The sequence below is a fragment of the Pogoniulus pusillus genome, chromosome 16, assembly GCF_015220805.1.
Source record: "Pogoniulus pusillus isolate bPogPus1 chromosome 16, bPogPus1.pri, whole genome shotgun sequence".
Taxonomy (NCBI): Eukaryota; Metazoa; Chordata; class Aves; order Piciformes; family Lybiidae; genus Pogoniulus; species Pogoniulus pusillus.
This window is the reverse complement of record NC_087279.1, coordinates 15716409-15737139: the sequence shown is the minus strand read 5'-3', so window position 1 is coordinate 15737139 and position 20731 is coordinate 15716409. Positions and strand designations below refer to the sequence as shown.

General features: G+C 38.6%; 1 protein-coding gene across 2 annotated transcripts in view; it reads left to right on the top strand.

Annotated features, from left to right (window-relative positions):
• The window catches only part of IL17RD (interleukin 17 receptor D), a 73932-nt gene extending 54218 nt beyond the window's left edge, over window positions 1-19714 (top strand). For both annotated transcript variants that reach the window (XM_064156721.1, XM_064156720.1), the window contains exons 3-13: window positions 1302-1427; window positions 4531-4649; window positions 5076-5196; window positions 5937-5981; window positions 6082-6233; window positions 7717-7782; window positions 8326-8380; window positions 9681-9791; window positions 11421-11605; window positions 13361-14300; window positions 16470-19714. In XM_064156721.1, the coding sequence (XP_064012791.1) occupies window positions 1325-1427; window positions 4531-4649; window positions 5076-5196; window positions 5937-5981; window positions 6082-6233; window positions 7717-7782; window positions 8326-8380; window positions 9681-9791; window positions 11421-11605; window positions 13361-14300; window positions 16470-16585 (2013 nt within the window). In that variant the 5' untranslated portion in view covers window positions 1302-1324 and the 3' untranslated portion in view covers window positions 16586-19714. The remainder of the gene's footprint in view (window positions 1-1301; window positions 1428-4530; window positions 4650-5075; window positions 5197-5936; window positions 5982-6081; window positions 6234-7716; window positions 7783-8325; window positions 8381-9680; window positions 9792-11420; window positions 11606-13360; window positions 14301-16469) is intronic.
• The last annotated feature ends 1017 nt before the right edge of the window (window positions 19715-20731 follow it).

Sequence of the window (20731 nt, the reverse complement as noted above, 5' to 3'; positions counted from 1 at the left end):
CCTACTTCTCATCTTGCCACAAAGTATGGACCTAAACACTGTAAGGCTTTAAAGTAATCCTAGTTGGGGATTATTTGTTTTCTCATTTGCAATGCATAAAGACATGGTCAAGTTCAACAGAGAAGTCAAGAAGGTTTTTCTTGTATTGCGTTTTCCTAACAAAAGCTGAAAGCTGTCACTTTAAGTAATATGCTGTATTTTGTGAGGGTATCAAGACAAAACCAGTTCCAGCCGGATCATGGCAGGAAAATGGTCTGCAGGGGTGTGGCTACTGAATGGATGACAGATGAGATGGATTTTGGCATTAGGTTCTTTGTGGTCAGGATCAACAGAATTGTGGTTAAAAAGCACTTCTTGAACACCAGTTCTAAGGCTTCATGTTCCTCATTGTTCTCATACATGCCTGATCATTGACCAACATTCTCTTGCTGTAAGCACTGCACATGCACAAAATTAGCGACACTCTTCATATTCTTTTGAGTAATTAGGGAGGAAGAACTGTTCTCTTTTCCAAGTCTCAGCACGTGGCATTTTTACTCTTGCAATGGGACAGGCTACACTGGTATTGTATTATAAACTCATTGTTTCCTTTGGAGTCTTGTGAAATAAAGTTCTGCAATGGGCAGAAGTGGTTGTGATCAGTTATTTTAGTCTGGAGAAGAGAAGGCTGAGTGGGGGTTTAATACATGTTTATAAATATATGAGGGCTGGATGTCAAGAAGGAAGGGACAGGCTCTTCTCACTTGTACCCTGTGATAGAACAAGGAGCAATGGATATAAACTACAACACAGGAAGTCCCACCTCAACATGAGGAAAACTTCTTTAAGGGTCATGGAGCACTGCAACAGGCTCCCCCAGAGGGGTTGTGGAGTTTTCTTCTCTGGAGCCTTTAAGACCTGTCCGGATGTGTTCCTGTGAGGCCTGCACTACATTATATGGTCCTGCTGTGCCAGGGGGGTTGGACTTCTGTTGATCTCTGGGGGTCCCTTCCAATCTTTTAACATGCTGTGATCCTGTGATTTGTAAAGTTTTGTGGTTTTCAGTGTCCTCAGAAAAGCTTCATCTAAATTTGCATACAGTACTTATGCACATACACTTTTATTTTGCTTAATCTTGAAGAGATGTTAGGATATTAATGTAATGCTTTACATGGGAGGATCATGGGTCATATGAACTGGTTGTTTGCCTACATCTTTTAAGGTTTGATGCTGTTGGCAGGTGATGATTTCCTTGCTCTCATACAGCAGAAGAAGGTCAACAAGAAAGCTTTACTTAAAGCATTTATTTCTCCACATTTTAGACTGCACACCTTACCTGAATTCCATGGGAAAGCACATGATTGGAGATGTGCAGAATATAACTATCAGCCAGTATGCCTGTTCCGAGCAGGTTGCAGTGATGATACTTTGGGCAGCAAATGCTATTGGTGAGTATTAGAGGGAAATGGATTCACTCATTCATCATGCCTTAGGGAATAAGTTCTTGCTGATTGTTACTAACTAAAACAACTAAATTATGCTTGGGATGATAGAAGCAGAAGAAGGTTAAGAAGGAAACTTTTAACAGATTTGCAGAGTTGCTATTTTTACTAACTCAAGAACCACTTCAACCCAGGATGCTTTCTGCTGCCATTTGCTGCTGTTTACTATTCCAGTTTGCATCTATTTTTCCTGCTCTGCAGAACTGTGTAGTTTCATTCCCTGCCTCAAGACATGAGTGCATTTCAGTGACACTGATGGAATTTAATTGCTGTTATATTTGAAGATTCTTTAGGATGCAAATGGTCTTACAGGTGGAAAACCTTGTTTAATCATAGCTGTTGTGATGGTTTGGGGGTTACCTCACCCCTCCCACACTTTTGAATTTGCCCCAGCTAACTCAGACAGACCCTGGGAATATAGATGAAGCAATTTATTTACAGCTAGCAGAATTTACAAGCAGCTATTTACAATATATACAGTTATATACAATTATATACAGAAATATACAAAGGATAAACAATACAAAAGCACAACTCCCCTCCCAGAAACCTAAGTCCCCAGGAGGGGCTTTTAAACCACCCCAACACCTCCCCCCGGCCCTCTTAACCTTACCCCAGTTCTCAGGAAGAAGAGAGGTGCAGCCAAGAGGTTAGGGAGCAAGGTTAGTAGGAGCAGGGTTAATGAGATGTGACCAGGTCTAAGGCAAAAGCAAGAGTGAGAAAACAAAATGGAGAAAAAGTCTTTCTTCTTCTCAGAGTTCTCAGCGTGACTGTGAGAGAAGTTGACATCAATTGTTTTCATTTCACTGCCTGTTATCTAGTTCTTCTACCAAAACATTCCAGCTTGCTTCAAACTAGCACAGCTGTGCCAAGTTCAGTGTGCTTCCTTGTCACTAAGAATATTCCTTAGTCATTTAAATGCCAATGGAAGTATCCTCTGCCCACTAGAGCAGTAGTCTCAGAAGTGAGGGATGTGCAAGATTATCCATGGGGGCATGTGGAGATTTCAGAACTTCTATTTATGTGTGCTTGATATCTTAAAAAGAAAAGCTAATCTTCATTAGTATTTAATATATGGATTGACACTGGCACCTTTACTCTGCCTCTCTGTCAGGTGTTCATATTTCATGTGTGGTATGTGAGGTAATCCTGAAAGAAGAGTGAGTGTTCTGCCATGTGGAAGGCTTACAGTGATGCCCTCACTCTGTCATTTACTTTCAGCGTGTTGTGATGTATTGCAGTATAGGTGTGCAGTAAATTAATACAAATTCAGGTTTTTTTAGTCACTAGTATTTAATAAATGGAGGAATGTCCTTGAATGTTTTCAAGAATGTGAAGTAACTTAGTATAAACTCTTTTTTTTTTGGTCACTACTATCTAATAAATAGAGGAGTTTCCTTCTTGAATGTGTTTTGTGCTTCTTTTAAGCACAAAGGTACTTTTCTGTATCAATGAAATAGAATTAAGCACTACACAGTTTCCAAGATTAAAATAGAAATCTGTTTTCTTGTTCTTTTTCTCATATAGCAGAGTCTAAGCTTGTTACTTCATGGTTCATATTGCCTCAAAACCCTTTTATATGAGAAGCACTGCCTTGATTTTAAAACAAAAAGGGGGAACTGTGGGAATGCCAAGTGAAGAAGGATAATAACAGGTGGATACTGACCTTCGCTCCCACCAGCTGCTGGCCACCTTATCTCAGAAAGGATAGAGAGTGGACATCTTGTTAATGGAAAAACAAGGTGGTGTTTATGCAGAGGACTGGGTTGTCCTTGCCTAATTATGATAATGTGTAGGTGTGTGCTCTGTGCTCAAAGACTGTATAATGAGAGTCAGAACAATCAGTAATGAGTCTCTGGCATAATTCACAACAAATTGGTCTGGAGTCCATGTGGCATTGCTTTTGATCACACTGATCTGTGAGGGCCTTGACCACATCTCCTGTGGCAGCAAACAGGGAGTTGCAACACTCAGGTAACGTGGAGACTGGACTCTTTCATGGTCTTCATGTAAGCACAAACAGTGCTTTTGTTCAGTGGGATATTAAGCACACATTGGGCAGCTCGTTCTTCTACAACATTGTAAGAGGTCAAAAAGCCCCACAAACCTATGAGGATTTGGAACAAGTTGTACATGTGGGATTTTCTTCTTTTTTAATTGGCAAGCATAGCATAAACTAGAAAGACTCCATTTTTATTTACATAGAACTTAGCTTACAAATACTGTGCCAGTGTCTTTGGTAAGTATGTAGTCTGCCATATTTAGTGCTGTTGCAAAGATGTAATTAGATGGAGTAATGATAGTTGTCCTTGAACAAGTATGCAGTGACTATGGAACCTGAGCCACAGAGCTATCGCAGGGTAACACTGGCGTTCTCCTGTGACATTTGCATTGTTGTGACTCACTTCATATGACTAATGAAGTAATCCATGACAGCATCACAAAGAAATGTGAAGACACTGTAGTGAGAGTTGTATTAGTGTAACTTGTGTGGTTCCGGTCTCAGTTACAAAAAACTGGAAGTGTTCACGCACTGGAATAAATTTCATTTCACTTAAGGCAATTTTCTGTTACCCCATACTATGCTAGAACTAAAGAAACTGTAACCACCACTATCACTTCAATCTCACACATGATAGGAAGATGTTATGAAGGAGTATTCCTGCGATTTGCTAGCACGATGTTCTATTTCATTGCTAATAATGGAAATAGGAAGTTACTATGAAGTATTCCAGGATCAGATGAAGGTAATGATAACTTAGATTACAGGAACAATTTGGTAAGCCCCAGCTGAGATATGGGCCCCTCTGCTCTAAGCATTACACAACTATGTAGCAATTGCAGCCTTTGCCAAGGGCTGAATGCTAAATAGGCAAGATAGCAAATTCAAGAACTGACATTCAACAACAGATATTATATCACAAATGTATTTCATATGAATGATACAATTTCTTTATAAAGACAAATAAAATACACATACAAATGACATAAAATACCATTGAGCATTTTGAAATACTGGTTTTGTGTTTAAATGCTCTGCTGTTTGCAGGGATTGAATACCTGAAAGGATTTCGAGTAATACTCGAGGAGTTAAAGTCAGAGGGAAGACAATGCCAGCAGATGGTTTTAAAAGATCCAAAGCAGCTCAGCCCCAGTTTTAAACGAACAGTGAGTACTTGGTTTCAAGACAAGTTGTCTTGTTGCTTAATTGCCTGAGTAGTCTGGAAAGTGTTTGTATGCTGTGTATAAATGTAAATATGTCATTAAATATATTTTATCAGATGTAGGTTGCTTCTTACAAGTAGTCTTCTTTAAACTAATGGTTGTCATTGTTCAAGACAGATCTAACCCCTTTCTACAGAAGCATTCTACAAGTGGGAAATTGTCATTCAGGTGACTGGTGTACACTTGCACATGGATGGTAGTCCACATGAAACTCTCCACTGAAATTCCTCATGTCAGTGTGTAATGGAGGGGTAGAAAAAGGACTCTTCACATATTAAGTTCTCCTTATGTTTGCAGGCTTGTTTTGAAAGATAGTTTCAGTTATAAGAGTTGATTTTAAAATGTGTTGCAATTCTATCCTTTTTTTAGGGAATGGAATCCCAGCCCTTTGTGAATCTGAAGTTTGAAACAGATTACTTCATAAAAATTGTTCCTTTTCCTTCCCTTAAAAATGAAAGCAATTATCACCCTTTCTTCTTCAGAACTAGACGTGAGTATTGCATACACTGCAGTATTTCATAGCATCTCTTCACCAATGGGTCCCTTCCTCTCTGGTGTCTTAGTTTTCCCAACAAAAGAATGTGGTAAATGGTGATGTTAAATGAGTCTAGGTTAAAATAGTTACTGATGTAGTCTTTGGAGGAAGGTTGTGGTGTAAAGAATTTGGATGCCACAGATAAATCTATAGTGTGTAATGATGTGCATGAGGCAACAACCAGAAAAGAAATCTCAGGTGGGCCTGAAGTAATACCAGGTTTGCCTACAGTAGAATTGCCCTCATAGTTCTCAGGAACATGTGACTTCTGAATGTGATTTTTTCCTTCTCTGGACATTATGAAGATGCTTGGGTTGTCTTTGATTTTGAGATCACAGTTTGTCTTTATAACAATGCACAGCGACCTTATTTACTCTTTAGTAAATGTATCTAAGGCTTGTTTCAACTTCACCTGCTCCGATACGCCTGATGCTGTCCTGTTTGCCTCACTAAGGAATACCATTTTAAAATGTATGGACTGGGGTTTCAGTTACAAAGATGAGAAGGGACTTGAAATCATAACAAAGAATCTAAGCTTGCAAAATAAATTTATTCCATGCATGTTATAGAGTAGGAAATAAATAGAAGCATTACCTTCAAATCAATGAACTGTTTTCTTTTGCCCTAATTGTTTTCTGAGTAAATACCAATTTGATACTGTATCTTAATTATTATTTTTTCATGTGCATTTGTAGCATGTGAATATTTACTACAACCAGAAAACCTTGTCTGCAAACCTTGTAAGTAAATAAATACACCTTCTGTGTATTTGTCGTAGAAAAAGTAACTCTACTTGACAAGTATTTTTGTTTTTCAATTAACAAATATCTCCCCTGACAGACTGGAAGCCAAGGAGTCTGAATGTTACTCAACAGGGTTTCAACATGCAAGTGTCTTTTGATCATGCACCTCACAACTTCGGGTTTAAATATTACTTTCTTCACTACAAACTTAAGCATGAAGGGTCGTTTAAGCAAAAGACCTGTAAACAGGTATGTCACTGAGATTTACAACTCCTAAAAGCACAAAGCCAACATTAGGTTGTCTAACTTTTTATAGACACTTAAAGTTTACTACATGGAATCATAGAATCAGTCAGGGTTGGAAGGGACTACAAGGATCATCTAGTTCCAACCCCCCTGCCGTAAGCAGGGACATCCTACCCTACATCAGGCTGGCCAGAGCCCCATCCAGCCTGGCCTTAAACACTCCAAGAATGGGGCCTCAACCACCTCCCAGGGCAACCCATTCCAGGCTCTCACCACTCTCATGATGAAAAACTTCCTCCTCACATCCAGTCTGAATCTCCCCACCTCCAGCTTCGCTACATTCCCCTTAGTCCTGTCACTCCCTGATAGCCGAAAAAGTCCATCCCCAACTTTTTTTAGGCCCCCTTCATGTACTGGAAGACCACAATAATGCCTGCTCTTGCCCAGACTGTACAGCTCAAACTCTTTCAGTCTGTCCTCATAGCAGAGCTGCTCCAGCCTTCTGATCATCCTTGTGGCCCTTCTCTGGACACACTCCAGCATCTCCACATCTCTCTTGTAATAGGGGCTCCAGAACTGGATGTAGTACTCCAGATAGGGTCTCACCAGAGTGGAGTAGAGGGAGAGAATCACCTGCTGGCCACGCTTCTCTTGATGCAGCCCAGGATCTGGTTGGCTTTCTGGGCTGCAAGTGCACACTGCTGCTCATGTTGAGCTTCTCATTCACCAGCACCACCAAGTCTCTCCTCAGGGCTGCCAGGTTTAAGAATACAGTATGGAGCACTATCAGTTCTTCAATTTGGAAACTATTTAGCACTAGTTACATAAATAATAATAGTCTTCTGATAATACTCATCAATCAAAACCAGGCTGAGACCTTCATTGGAGCAGTATTAGCAAATGGGAAGAGACTGTTCTCTCTCATGAAGATTTTGCAACTAATTAGTAGTTCAGACTAGAATTTTGTTTTGATTGCTATGCATATTATTTCCTACATTTGTATTTCATCTTTACACTACATTTGGCTACTTAAAATATTGCCCACCTGAGATGGTATCACAAGATAACTCTAGTTCTAGTACATGTGATTAGACTCTGTGATTTGTACAGCTCAATGCTTCAGTCTTACGGGAGCTACAATTTACAGTGTTTTTATCTTTCATTAGTATTCAATGGCTAGTTCATTGGCAGTGATCAAACTTTCATCCTGAGTCTCTGAAAGCTGGGGACCTTCAGGGCATAATGTAGAGTTTGTGTGTTAAACAAAATTTTAAGATTTGTTTTCTTCCCCTGACAGTTACTCATTTTAGTTCTGCAGGCAAAGGATTGTTTTCCTTACCTATTTGAATGGAGAGTCTTAGTTTTGCTGGCATAAGGTGTCTTAGTATAGGAGGACACTGCATTTCCAAGGCAGGGCAAATGTATTTTTCATCAGCTTTTAAAAGTGTGTGAATGACTTGCTAAGTATCCTCTTTTTTTGACGTAGGAGCAAAACACAGATACTACAAGTTGCATTCTTCAGAATGTATCTCCAGGGGATTATATAATTGAGGTAAGACTTACAAATAGGCATTTGTACAACAGTTTAAACAAGTATGGTGATGGAGTAAAGTATTTCAAGCCACAGTGGTGTAATTGAACTTCAGATGTTTGTACTGAATTACCTTGGGGAAGTGAAGGATTGGGAAAGTTAAGGACAGATTGTTCTTGCCATTTCCCTAGCTCTGTTTCCCGAAGTGTATAGCAGTATCATCTGTGCTTTCGGTTGCAGCTGTGGCCTGCCTAATTCTTGGACTTCACCTTTATTGGGATTCTGTAGTTCGATCAATTCTTACTAAAAAGCTTTGTGTTTCTCTTGATGGTGACAGTATGTAAACTCTGAAAGTTAATATTGCAATATTAAAACATGTAAATATTAAAACAAAGACAAATGGTTTCATTAATTGCTAGGTTGTTGTGCTCCTTGATCTTAACTTATTCAACAGTAAACTTTTCTCACGTTTGGTCGTTGAAGCTGTTGTAGTTGTTCACATATTACAGAAATTAAGTCCAAGTAAATTTCTGCAAAATAAAATTCAGCTTTTACTTTTCAAAGCTGGTTGATGACACCAATACAACAAGGAAAACGATGCACTATGCACTAAAACCAGGTATGAATTTTGGGTTTTTAAGTAGTATACAGCATTTACTGTATTTATTTCCAACATCGTTGAAAGTGAATAAAAAGAGGGTGTATCACCTTTGGAGAAAGGGGAGGTATCCTGGGAAGAGTTCAAGGATATTGCTAGGTTTTGTAGGAAAAAAAACAGAAGCAAAAAAGCCCATTTAGAACTTAGGCTGGCTACTGCAGGTAAAGAGAATAAAAATGTTTCTATATCTATATTAGTGGCAAAAGAAGGGGCAAGGACAACCTCCACTCTTTATTAATTGGAGAGGGGAATATAGTTACAAAAGATGAGGAAAAGGCAGAGGTACTTAACACCTTTGTCTCAATCTTCAGTAGTGGGACAGGTTGCTTCCAGGACAACTGGCATCCTGAGCTGACAGATGCAGTCAGAGACCAGTGCAGTCCCTCTGTGGTCCAGGAGGAAGCAGTAAGGGACCTGCTGAGCCGCTTGGATCCTCACAAGTCCATGGGACCAGATGGGATCTATCCTGGGGTGCTGAGAGAGCTGGCAGATGAGCTGGCCAAGCTGCTCTCCATGATTTATAAACAATGCTGTCTCACTGGAGACTGCCAGTGTGATGCCCATCCACAAGAAGAGTTGTAAGGAGGAACCAGGAAATTCCGGACCTGTCAGCCTGACCTCAGTGCCAGGCAAGGTCATGGAACAGGTCATCTTGAGTGCCATCACAAAGCACCTACAGGATAGCAAAGGGATCAGGTCCAGCCAGCATGGGTTTGGGAAAGGCAAGTCCTGCCTGACCAACCTGATCTGGTTTTATGATCAGGTTACCCACCTGGTGAACATGGGGAAGGCTGTGGATGTAGTCTACTTGGACTTCAGCAAAGCCTTTGACACTGTCTGCCACAGAAGCTCCTGTTGAAGCTGGCAGCTTGTGGTTTGGACAGATTTACTCTGATATGGGTCAAGAACTGTCTGGAGGGCTTGGCCCAGAGAGTGGTGGTGAATGGTGCCACATCCAGTTGGCAGCCACTCTCCAGCAGTGTCCCCAGGGATCAGTGCTGGGCCCGATCCTGTTCAATATCTTTATTGGTGATCTGGCCCAGGGGCTTGAGTCCATCATCAGTAAGTTTGCAGATGACACCAAGCTAGGAGCAGAGACAACCATTTAAAATGGAGCAGAACATGATGTTTGATTCTCCTGCATGTTCGAGAATTACCTGATAATAGTGTACTGCAGCTTTACATTCCCATTGTGAAGATAGGATTAGGTAATTGTAATGTAGTTTATTTGCATGTGGCTAATTGTGCTTTATTTTTCAAGTGCATTCTCCGTGGGCTGGGCCGATCAGAGCTATTGCCATTACAGTCCCCTTAGTTGTCATTTCAGCTTTTGCAACGCTTTTCACAGTGATGTGTCGCAAGAAACAGCAAGGTAAGAGGGTTTATTTAATACAGATTTCCTCTCAAAGATGTACTTTGGCAACCAAAGAAGTCTTAAGCGGTAGATTTATTCCATAATAACCTTTATCTGAGGAGCTTGCCTTCTTTTCTGCTTCTGTCTCCTTCCCCACAGCTTTTTCATGTGTTGAAACTTAATCAGTGCTTGATGGTAGTTTATTGCCATAGAAAGTATTGGGTCGCAAATCAAGGCTTTAAGAGTAGAATGGAGAAGACAAAATGGGTGTTGAGAAATACTTCAAGTTTCGGATTTCTTTTTTACTGTGAAAGTACTCCATGACCACAGAAAGCACAGACAGATCTGGAAATTGACATAATTTAAACATTCCCATGTTTGGTTCAGAAATGTCTCATCCATGTTTATTTTAAACTATCAAAAAGAAACTAAAGCCATGTGACACCAATACAGCTCTCAGCACTGTATGCACTACTACCTGTATCTCTTAGTCTTCATTTGCTCACTTTTCCTGGAAGCTACCTTTACACTATTTCCTAAGCCACCTTCCTAAAGTTACTTGAAGACTGACTTACAGGTGTTTCTCTAAATCAGACTTCATCCAGTTCTGCTGACTTTTCTTACCTCGGCGTCCAGGGGCTGGCAAGACACATTTGCCACATTAAGATATTGAAAATCCATTGCAATTTCTTGCAGAATCTCAAGGATCATGCAATTTCACAAATATGGAAAAAGAGATTACTTCCCCAAACCTTACATATCTGTGTTATCCATCTGAATTTTGGCACTGAGGTATACTGCAAGTGCTATGTACCATCTGGCTTAAATTCCTTTACCTTCTGGTCTGCTGCTCCTATCCCTTTGCTCAGAGCTAGCACAGTTTCAACAGAAAACCCAGACAAATCACTAAGGATTTGTCTACAGAGAGAGTTGTTCCAGAATAGTTATTCCTGCTGGGTTGTTCTAAATTGAATCCCTAGATAGATCTTTGCATTTTTTGCAATGCTCATGTGTTCCAAATTGGCCTAATCAACTGTAGAACCAGATTGAATGAGTCTGCCATAAGAACAGACTCTTATGTTCCATCATAAAAGCATCTATACAAGGAGTGAAACACCGATAGCTATTTCTAACCCTAATCATACCTTAATTCATATTAATGTCAAATTAATGTGCCTCTGGTGTGGATGTGTGTGTCTGTAGATAGAGACATATACACAGATGAGAGACGTACTGTACAATATTCTGAAGGGATCTCTGTTCCTGGAGTGCAGTATTCTTGGCTTTTGGGGTATGTTAAACAAGAGTCTGTTGTGCAGGAAGCTCTTGATGCTGATACATCATCTTTAAGACTTACAATGCTTGAACAGGGAGATGAAGATGGTTGTTGTAGCTGGGCAGAGGTGAAACAATCTCATTCTATTTATAGAATCAACGTTATCTTTTGTTGAGTTTTACAGTAAAACCTGTATTTTTCACTTTTGCAGTGTGTTCCATATGTTGCAATTTACAAGCTGGATAAATGCAGTGTGTGCATCTTCCCTTTTTCCACCTGGAAATAATTAACCTTTGGAAAAAGCCTACAAAAGGTCTACAAAACAAACCCAACCATTATAGTGTGAACTCTCTTTCTCTCTTCCCATTTAGAAAATATATATTCCCATCTAGATGAAGAGAGCTCAGAATCTTCAGCATATGCTGCAGGTGTCCATGTGGAAAGACTTCATCCCCGACCAAAAGTGTTCATCTGCTATTCCAGTAAAGACTGCCAGAAACACATTAACGTCATCCAGTGCTTCGCATATTTTCTTCAGGACTTCTGTGGCTGTGAGGTAAACTCCACATTTCTTCTGTAAAGAGTTCTCTTAATTGAAGCAGCACTGCCAAAATTTATAATATGTGCTTGAAAATGAGGTATTTCAATTTCTCTTTTCCACAAAGGTATCTTTGGAGTGTTTTTCTGAATATTTGCTGTCTAAATCTACTTAAGAAAAGGAAGCAGATCATAACCCGTGTAAAGAAAACCAGAGAAGTGGAAAATGTGTGCTTCATTTATTTGAGGACTTTCTCAGCTGTGTTTAGCTTGCTTCATAGCATCTGCTTTTTCTCTTTAGTAGATCTTGCATCTTGATAGTTGGCAGCCACAGAGGTATTGGTGTCTGCCTAATATATATAGTTCAATATTCTTAAAGCACATTTTATATTGTACTTTTAAAGTAGTTGAAGCAATCAGAATTCCTACTCAGGAAACAAAACCTGTGTAGTTTAGATTAATTGTTGGCATTATATATTAATTTGTATTTATTTTTCTTTTATTTACTTCCCCTCTATTGCACCATCACTTCTATCCATGAATGCTGTAAAACCAGAATGTCTTTCTACGTTTTGTTTTGAAGCTGAGAAGGACATTCAGAATGTTACTTTGAGTGACTGGACTTAGAATCTCGGGCTAATTTCTAAAGTATAATCGATGGATTGTCACTTTGACTTTTCAAAAGCAAAAAGGCAAGTCTATTTTTACTGCCTTTTAATCCTGCCACCGTGATTTTAAGTGAGGCCTGGACCTGTACGTTCATCTCTACAGCTGCTCTGACCTCTGGTGGCCACACAGAGTAAGACAGACGATGCCCTGCGTGTTTGGGGATGTTTACTCTTTGTTCGTGGCTTTCAAATCGTTCCAGTGAGGTGATTTCTAACAAACTTATTTGAAATCCCTTCTTAGAGATGGACTTTAGCCCTGCTACACCATACCTCTTTGGTACTAATTATGTTCATATTTAGATATGCTAATTTTTGGCATCAGACTTAATATGCAAACCCTGACAAATTGATATGGATTTTCAACACATTCACAATATTAAGAACACAAATATGCAATAGCTCAATTGTGTGAGGCAGGCACAATACATTGTTCATCATAGATTGTTAGTTAATATTTACTTGCCTAATCAAATTAGATACTTACCTGGTCCAGATGCATCTTTTTATTCTGTGATAAATGTTGCTATGAACCAAATCCATTGTGGTTTTATTTTTTAAAGAACCACCCAGTTTACATTCAGCTACTCAACTTGGTTCTGTTACTTGTTGATTCTATAAATTTGTATGTAACATAGGTATAATGAAGTATGTTACTTCAAGCATCAAAATCAATTTCTGTAGTAGCTGACATTCTTGGCTACAGAGGTTTTGCCCTTTATTATTACTCTCTTTTTCCAAAGAGAGAGAAATCAGAGATATAAAGGTTTTCCTTTTCACCCAAGCAATTCCCCCACTCTGTAGCCCCCTGAAGTATTCAGCCCAGAAGCAGGGTTGAGTGAATGTGAGGCCTTGCTTGTTTTGGTGAGTAACTACTGATCTAGTTAGTATCTTTCACTGATTTCAGTTTGTCCACTATTAATGCTATGTTACCTACTGCTTCTCTCTTAAAATAGCTTGCATTTGCATCAGGCAAAAGCTATAAACTCATCATAAATTCTCAGCCATGGTATAAATGCTAGCTGACTCATTGAGTGCAACTGATTAACTTTTTATTAGCAAATGTATCTAAGGATGGATATCCAGCAGAATGTTATTTTCTTTTCCAGGTGGCTCTAGATTTGTGGGAAGATCTGAAAATCTGTAAGGAAGATCAGAAGGAGTGGCTTGTTAAAAAAATAAACGAGTCCCAGTTCATCATCATCGTGTGTTCCAAGGGAATGAAATACTTTGTTGAAAAAAGGAACTGGAAACACCGAGGAGTAACCAAAGATGCAGGAAAAGGAGAACTCTTTCTGTTTGCTGTGTTGACTGTTGCAGAGAAGCTTCGTCAAGCAAAGCAGAATTCAGATGACCTCTGCAAGTTCATTGCAGTCTACTTCGATTACTCCTGTGAAGGAGATATCCCTGGTATCCTGGATCTAAGTACAAAATACAAACTCATGGACAACCTCCCTCAGCTGTATTCACATTTACACTCTAGAGATCCTAGTGCACAGGATTCAGAGGTGTTTCCTGTTAACATTAGTAAAAGGAATTATTTCAGGAGCAAATCCGGGAGGTCTCTTTATGTTGCTATTTGCAACATGCATCAGTTCATTGATCAGGAACCAGACTGGTTTGAGAAACAGTTTATTCCTTTCCCTCCACCTTCTTTACATTACTCAGAGCCTGTCATGGAAAAATTTGATTCAGGCTTGGTTTTAAATGACTTAGTGAATAAGCAGGCGATGGATGGCAATTTTTACCTGAAAACAGATGTAAATATTATTGCTGCAGGAAATTCAGACTCTCACTGTATAATTCAGCACTTAAACCTTGGAGAAGATATAGAAACTCAGGACATTCAAGGTGGTGGCAGCTCTGTTCTTCAGCCATTGTTGCATGTTGTTAAAACTTCAAATCTTAAAGATATGCCTCGAGATTCTGGAATCTATGATTCATCTGTTCCTTCATCTGAATTATCTTTACCTTTAATGGAAGGACTATTGGCAGACCAAATTGAAACATCTTCCATTACAGGAAGTGTTTCTTCATCTTCTGGTTTAGGTAAGACATAGCAGTGTTTGAGAAAATTGTATTTTGGTTGTTGTGAGCATATTTCTGCCATCTCAAAATACTTAAGGTAATGTGTGAGGAGCCACAGAGAAGGCTGCAGAGAAAGGTAAGCCTTGTATAAAGGTGGTTACAAAGATAGATTCCAGTAACTAGAAAAAATACTCTGTTCCTTAAGTTATGAGTGGGATATTTCCAAGGACTCCTTGGCAGCTGAGATACTCAGCTGACAGCTGTGTGGTTTAATCAAGAGGGTGATAGGGTGAAGCATTCTTAGACAACAGACATAAATCTAAAACTGACATCCTGTTTTGCTCCAGCACACACTAGGACCTTTAGGGGTATAGTCTGTACTGTGGATTACTCAAGTTTTAGAATGACATTAGGTTCTCATCAGAGAAGGAGCTAGGGAGATGGGGAATGAGCAGCAGAGGCATTTAAACAAAGGCAATTTCCAAAATAGATATCCATCTTAGACACCTACAGGTCAAAGGTGTAAATATTGCCTCAGGCTATTTTAAAAGCTGATCTGACTTTCCTAGTGACAGTACATTGAACTGGTATCACAACTACATCAGTGTGTGGTGTTCTAGCAGTTGTATTCATTCAGAAAGCTGCTGTTTGCTGAGATTTCCTTTAAGCGAGTTCTTCAGGGGCATCTCACATTTTGGTGGTGGCATATTGTTTTGCTTTCTTGAGGATTGGCAGTGAACTGAACTGTTAGACTTTCTTTTGGCTAAATTATTTTTTAATGATTCTGATAATTCATAAACTAATATTTGATGCCAGATTTATCATGTGAAGAGAGAATACAGAAATTAACTTACAGACACAGAATTTATATGTATAGGCCAGAGAAGACAAAATAGCTAAGACCTGAAAAATTTTCAGGTTGAAAAAAAATACAGATCTGCTGATTTAACTATGTAGGTTACAAATACTCTGTTACTGTTTCAAAAATTATAGTCTCTTAATTTCCTGACATCTTCTACAATAGCTTTTTCTTGCATGTGTAGGGAAAAAAAATAAAGATGATACCTGTAAAGGTTCTGATGTTGGATGAAAGTAGGATGCTAATTGAAAATTGAGGACTTCTCTGTAAGAATGCTTTACTAGTATCCCTCTCCTGATTCAGGCACGGAGCTGTCAGCTGGCCATCCCAGCTGCCAAGGAAGAGAGAAGCAGTTCTTTCCAGTAATTAATTCTCAAGTCACATACCTACTTGTTACCACGTTTCAGCTGTAGGGGTCAAACATTGTAGCACCAGCTACAGAGTTAGATCTTAACACTGATGTTCCAGCATCTTCAGAAACTGCAGTAACTTCTGCCTTTCTCATTTGTTTTGGACATGTCCCAGTCCAAAAGCACCACCGTGACCACAGTCAACTCATAGTCAAACCTCCCCTCACCCAAACCACAAACCTAACTAGGTACAAGGTACAAAGGAAACAGTATCTATAACTGAGCACTGTTAGAGTGCAACCCGGTAACATCTTTTTACTGTCTCAAACATGCGAAATATGTAGCCCCAATATTTATGTGCCTGATAATGAGAGGAGTAGATAAAAAGTTTTAGCTTTTAGTCTTGTTCTAATTGTTGGACATGTCCAAATTGTTATCCTGAACACACAGTTTCATTTCTGTTCTGGTTCCCTATGTTGTTATTAATTACTTGGTCAGAACAGAAGTGAATAGCTCTGTCATTATGTATCTCAAGGCAGATCTTTCATTTCTTGTTTAAAAGACAGTTGGATGTTTTGAATGAAAGTAATAAATCACATAATTTGTGATACTTTACACCTCTCAGTGCAGTTCACATGCAGACTACTGATCTGCAAAGGAAAGATTTGCAGAGAGATTGTCATATTGGACATCATCAACTGAAGTTTGAACCAGTTTAATTTTGAGGAAGCACCAACAAGCAGCCCTTTACTAGGTCCATTCACTAGTAAGATCTTTTCCAAGAAGCTGTGCTATGGAAGAAAAGTTGTATTAATTTTTTAGCTAAGGAGTTACTAAGCATGGTAGTTGAGCCTTATGAATGTAAGGCATTATGATCCAGAGGATTTCAGCAAGTTTTCTTTGCATTGTTTCTAAAATGTCAAAGAAATACAAAAACAAGGTTTCAGTTAACCAACCTCACTTTTTTTTTTTCTTTTATAGGGGAAGAAGAACCTCCTGTAATCGCCACCACAAAGTTCTTAATGCCTGGAATATGTAAAGCAGAACTTCACTGCCATATCCATGCTGATGAATTGCAGGCAATTGCTCCTTTATAATAAGTTACACCATTGTTATGCATTGCCACTTTATCAGTAGCCTCTGTTGGTGCTTTAACTACCATAGTCTCTCAGCACTAAATCCACTTGACGGAATAAATACTCCCTGAAGAAGATCTGTTATTCCTAAGGGATTTTTTTTTATGGCCACTGAACTTCAATCTGTTGCTCTTCATGTGAAGTCATTGCTGAGATGAAAAATGCAACATGGAAAGATAGATGAGAATACATTTCCAAGTCATTCCTATTGCTAATTTAAGTGTCATGATGTTACATTGTTTACAGATGCCATAACCAAAACTGACTTTTTCTTTTGTTGTTTTGTTAGAAATAGTCTTACAACTGGAGATAAAATAGCTTGGAACATTAACTTGGGAAACTTTGTAGTCCAGCCTCTAGTTTTAAGTGCTGACATACTTGATAGCAGGAGTGTTGTAGTGAATGACAGCAAGATTTTTTTTCAGAAGCAAGATAAAAATGCCAAAGGTGAGATCAGGAGATTCTCTTTCATAAGAAATAGTTTTATTTTAGAAATGTTTGAGCTCCTTTTCTCAGTCTTTCCCAAATATTAATGTGCCTCTATTTAATTACAAATAAGCACATATCTCCCTCTTACATATGATTCTTCTGTCTCTTCTTCACAGTCCGGCTGTGATGATTTACAAATGGTACCATCCTGACTTGGAAGTACCATTTTTATAATAAACAAAAGTATACATCCTGCATGTGCTGAGTGATACCATGGAAACTAAGTTTCCTATTTTCTTACTGGAAGGGCTAATAGAGAGAACAGTTTGAGGAGAGAGGGGAACAAAGACCACATTTGATTGTTATAGACATGGTTCTGGGTTTGCTCAGCCATGAGATGAGTATGTCTTATGGGGGATTTCATGTTAAGGGCATGCTACTACAAACTCACCTGGGGCAAAGCAAGTGAAGACAAGCAATTAACAGGCAGGAATACTTTTTTGCTTTGTATTGAGCCAATCAGTAAACAGAACACTATGAGTTACTTTGCAGGTCACACTGCTTAGTGATTAAGATAGTATAATATTACTAGTGTTATTAACATGAACTGCTGAAACTATGACTGGACATGTTTGTCTAAAGACACAGAGGATGCATGTCTTGTCTTCTGCAGTGACCAGGTAGGTCTACTGTCATCCAGAATCATCTTGCTCTTTCCATGGAGCAATTTCTTAAAAGTAAAACCCATCTGTGTAAGTGTAGTTCTAGGCACTGTTATAACAAGCATGGTAACAGCAAGTGGTAAGGGACACCTTTTCAGTGTGCTTTTGCTAATTTTGCTTATGGAGTTGGATTCTGTCTCTTGGAATCCATCTTAACATTATGCTAACAGGAGGTTACTTTAGGAATACACCAGAGGAGAACTCCAACACCTTGAGCATTTTCTCAGTTTTGAGAGGTGAGAACCAGACATTGCTAATTGTTATACTTTGTTATCTGTTTTAATAGCATGAGATAGAACTATTAAACCAGTGGTGATTTTGGCTATTAGTAGCATTAAAGCTCCAGCAGTTTTACTGTGTCAGTTTATATTTAATCATTTGAATTTCCAAACAAGAGACTCTTGAACTTGTTGCCACACATGGAGTAAGAATGTGCTGTAATAGTTGTTTTAACATAACCATTGATGTCAAAGCTCCTGCTTGCTTTGCAACTGTAATATGGAATTCTGTTTATGTGTTTGATTTGGAGGTCTGTGTAGCATTCCATACTCTTCCTGTTTTCTGAATTTGAAAGAACGCTAACTGGAAAACCTCAAACTTGCAATACCTGGGGAAGTTTTAGGTAGTTTTACGTACTTAGTGAGTCATCTGCACCTTCAATTATGTGTTTGTGCTTTGGGTTTTTTTATTCTGTGCCTTGGGCTGTACTGAAAGTGAAATTCCTCATCTTTTCCCATTCTTTGAAGTTGAGAAATATCTGGGTCAAACTAGGCAGAATAATACAGAGATAATGCTCGCCCACTAAATCCAGCCATGAAGCTTCTTGATAGAGTGCAGTCCTTGTCACTTTGCCAGAAGAGGAGTTTGGATTGATAAGACAGAGAAGTTACAAAATTTGTGCGCTGAAGAGCTGCTGTGCATGGAAATGGCAAAGCTGCAAAACAGGAGAAGGCTGCAGTTTCTTAGCTGGTGATGGTAGTGCTGCTTTCCCCTGTGGGAAGATCAGGCTGACATACTGCTGTTTTACACTAGACTAAAGACTGGAATGATTCTCTGGTTCCAATCAATTTTTTAGCAGAAGTGCTGTTACTTGTGAAATTAAGTTTTCACTTTTGAGCTCTAAGAAAGCTCAGTTCTGAAAATGAATGAAAGCAGCTGCACAAAGAATGGCTCACATCAATGGTTTTTAGTTCTTCAAAAGTTGCTGTACAATCCTGCAAATAATAATCTTGTAGGTCCAAAAAGTCTATGCAGATATCAATCAAATCTGTTGGGAAGGAGGGGAGTAAAGAGTTCCTTCATTCCTTCTTAGCATAAGGTGGAAACAACATATTATATGGCCTTAGAAGAATTGAAAATTTGGAGTAGGATGACAAGCCCACACTTAAAACTGAGAAACAAAATGGAGAGAGGTTAATACTTAATCTGATTTAGCATAGGTTTTTTTAACAAAGTCACAGTGCTTAAAAAGATAGAAAAATATTGTATATATTGAGATGCTGGAAAGACATAGTACTGAACTTGAAAGACTTCTCTAATGAGAGTAACAGCAAAAATACTTGGGAAAAAATATTTTACAAACAGGTGTGTTAATAGACATATTAGAGGTTAGCTTACTACTATGTTCAAGCATTACTTAAACAGAATGTTAATGGTGAAAGGATTCCTTTGCTTTGTACTAGACTGAAGTGTGTGGACACCGTTTGGATGTTTTAAAATGTATTTTCTGGGAGGATGGGAAAAACATTGGAAAGCTGAAGGTTCAAATGTGGTGTTGTGATTTTGAGTGAGAAGTATAATTGTTGCCATAATTTGTACCCGTGTATAAACACATCAGCCGTTGAAAACAGAATGCAGCTGACATTTGCAGAAATGATATTTTTTTTTAATGGTACTATAATTTAGAAGTTAAATATCAAAATAAAAGAGTTTTTGTTCATTTTCTTTCATTGGAGCTTTTTGTAGTAATGTCAGACAACTTGAGAATCCAACTTGTTTTATCAAAACCTCCCACCTTTTAATGCAGTTATGCACGCCACACAAATAACCAGACTAGCTGCTATTCGTAATCTACATCTGGAAGCGAGTCATGTTTTGATGAGTGTTTAAGAGTCATGCAACGGCATGGAACTTGAATTTTTCTAAAGTTTCTGTATTGAAGAGACTGAATCTGATTTAACTTCTTTTTTTTTTTTTTTTTAATAAAACTGCCTTAATATGATTTTATTTAATTATTTTTCTTACATCCTCCTTGAAGGTCTTCTAGCACATGGTTCTGCACGTGAAGTGAAACCTATTCACACCAACCACAGAACTGTAATAACCTAGATTGGATTGATTTTGTCAAAGATGATATGATAACTAGCTAAGATTTGCATGACTTCTGTTTTCATCCAAGTGGATTTAAAACTGCTATTCCACTCAATGAGCCCTGCAAACTGTCATTTCAAGAGTAAGTGTTGAAACCACTCATATTCCTTATGTTGCTCAGGTAAACCAAGGTTTTTATGATGGACTTCTGATCTGGAATGATCAAACTGAGAATGCTATAAAAAAAATCTGCAATGAGTCTGTAAAAGTCGTTATTAATGAAGACTTGGAACTGCTCACTTAGATGGTTTGCATATGCAGAACCTATGTTGGATTTACAGGGTGATGTTGGTATATCTTCTTTGGGCATCTATCCCATAGTTCCTAATTCTTCTGCCAGGTAAATCAGAAACATTCTGAGGGATCACTAAGCACAAGAATAGTTCTATTAATAATTTAAAAGGGAATCTTATAAATTACTTCTCTGTGTCAGAACTGGACTTCTTTGAGATACGGCATCCATTTGTATATTCTGCAGTCCTAATTGCTGGGCTTTGCCTTGGAGCCCTGTACATGAAGGACCCTGCGGTCACAAGATAATGAAAAGGTGTTGCTCTAGTTCTTATACCTTCAGTTTAAAACATGA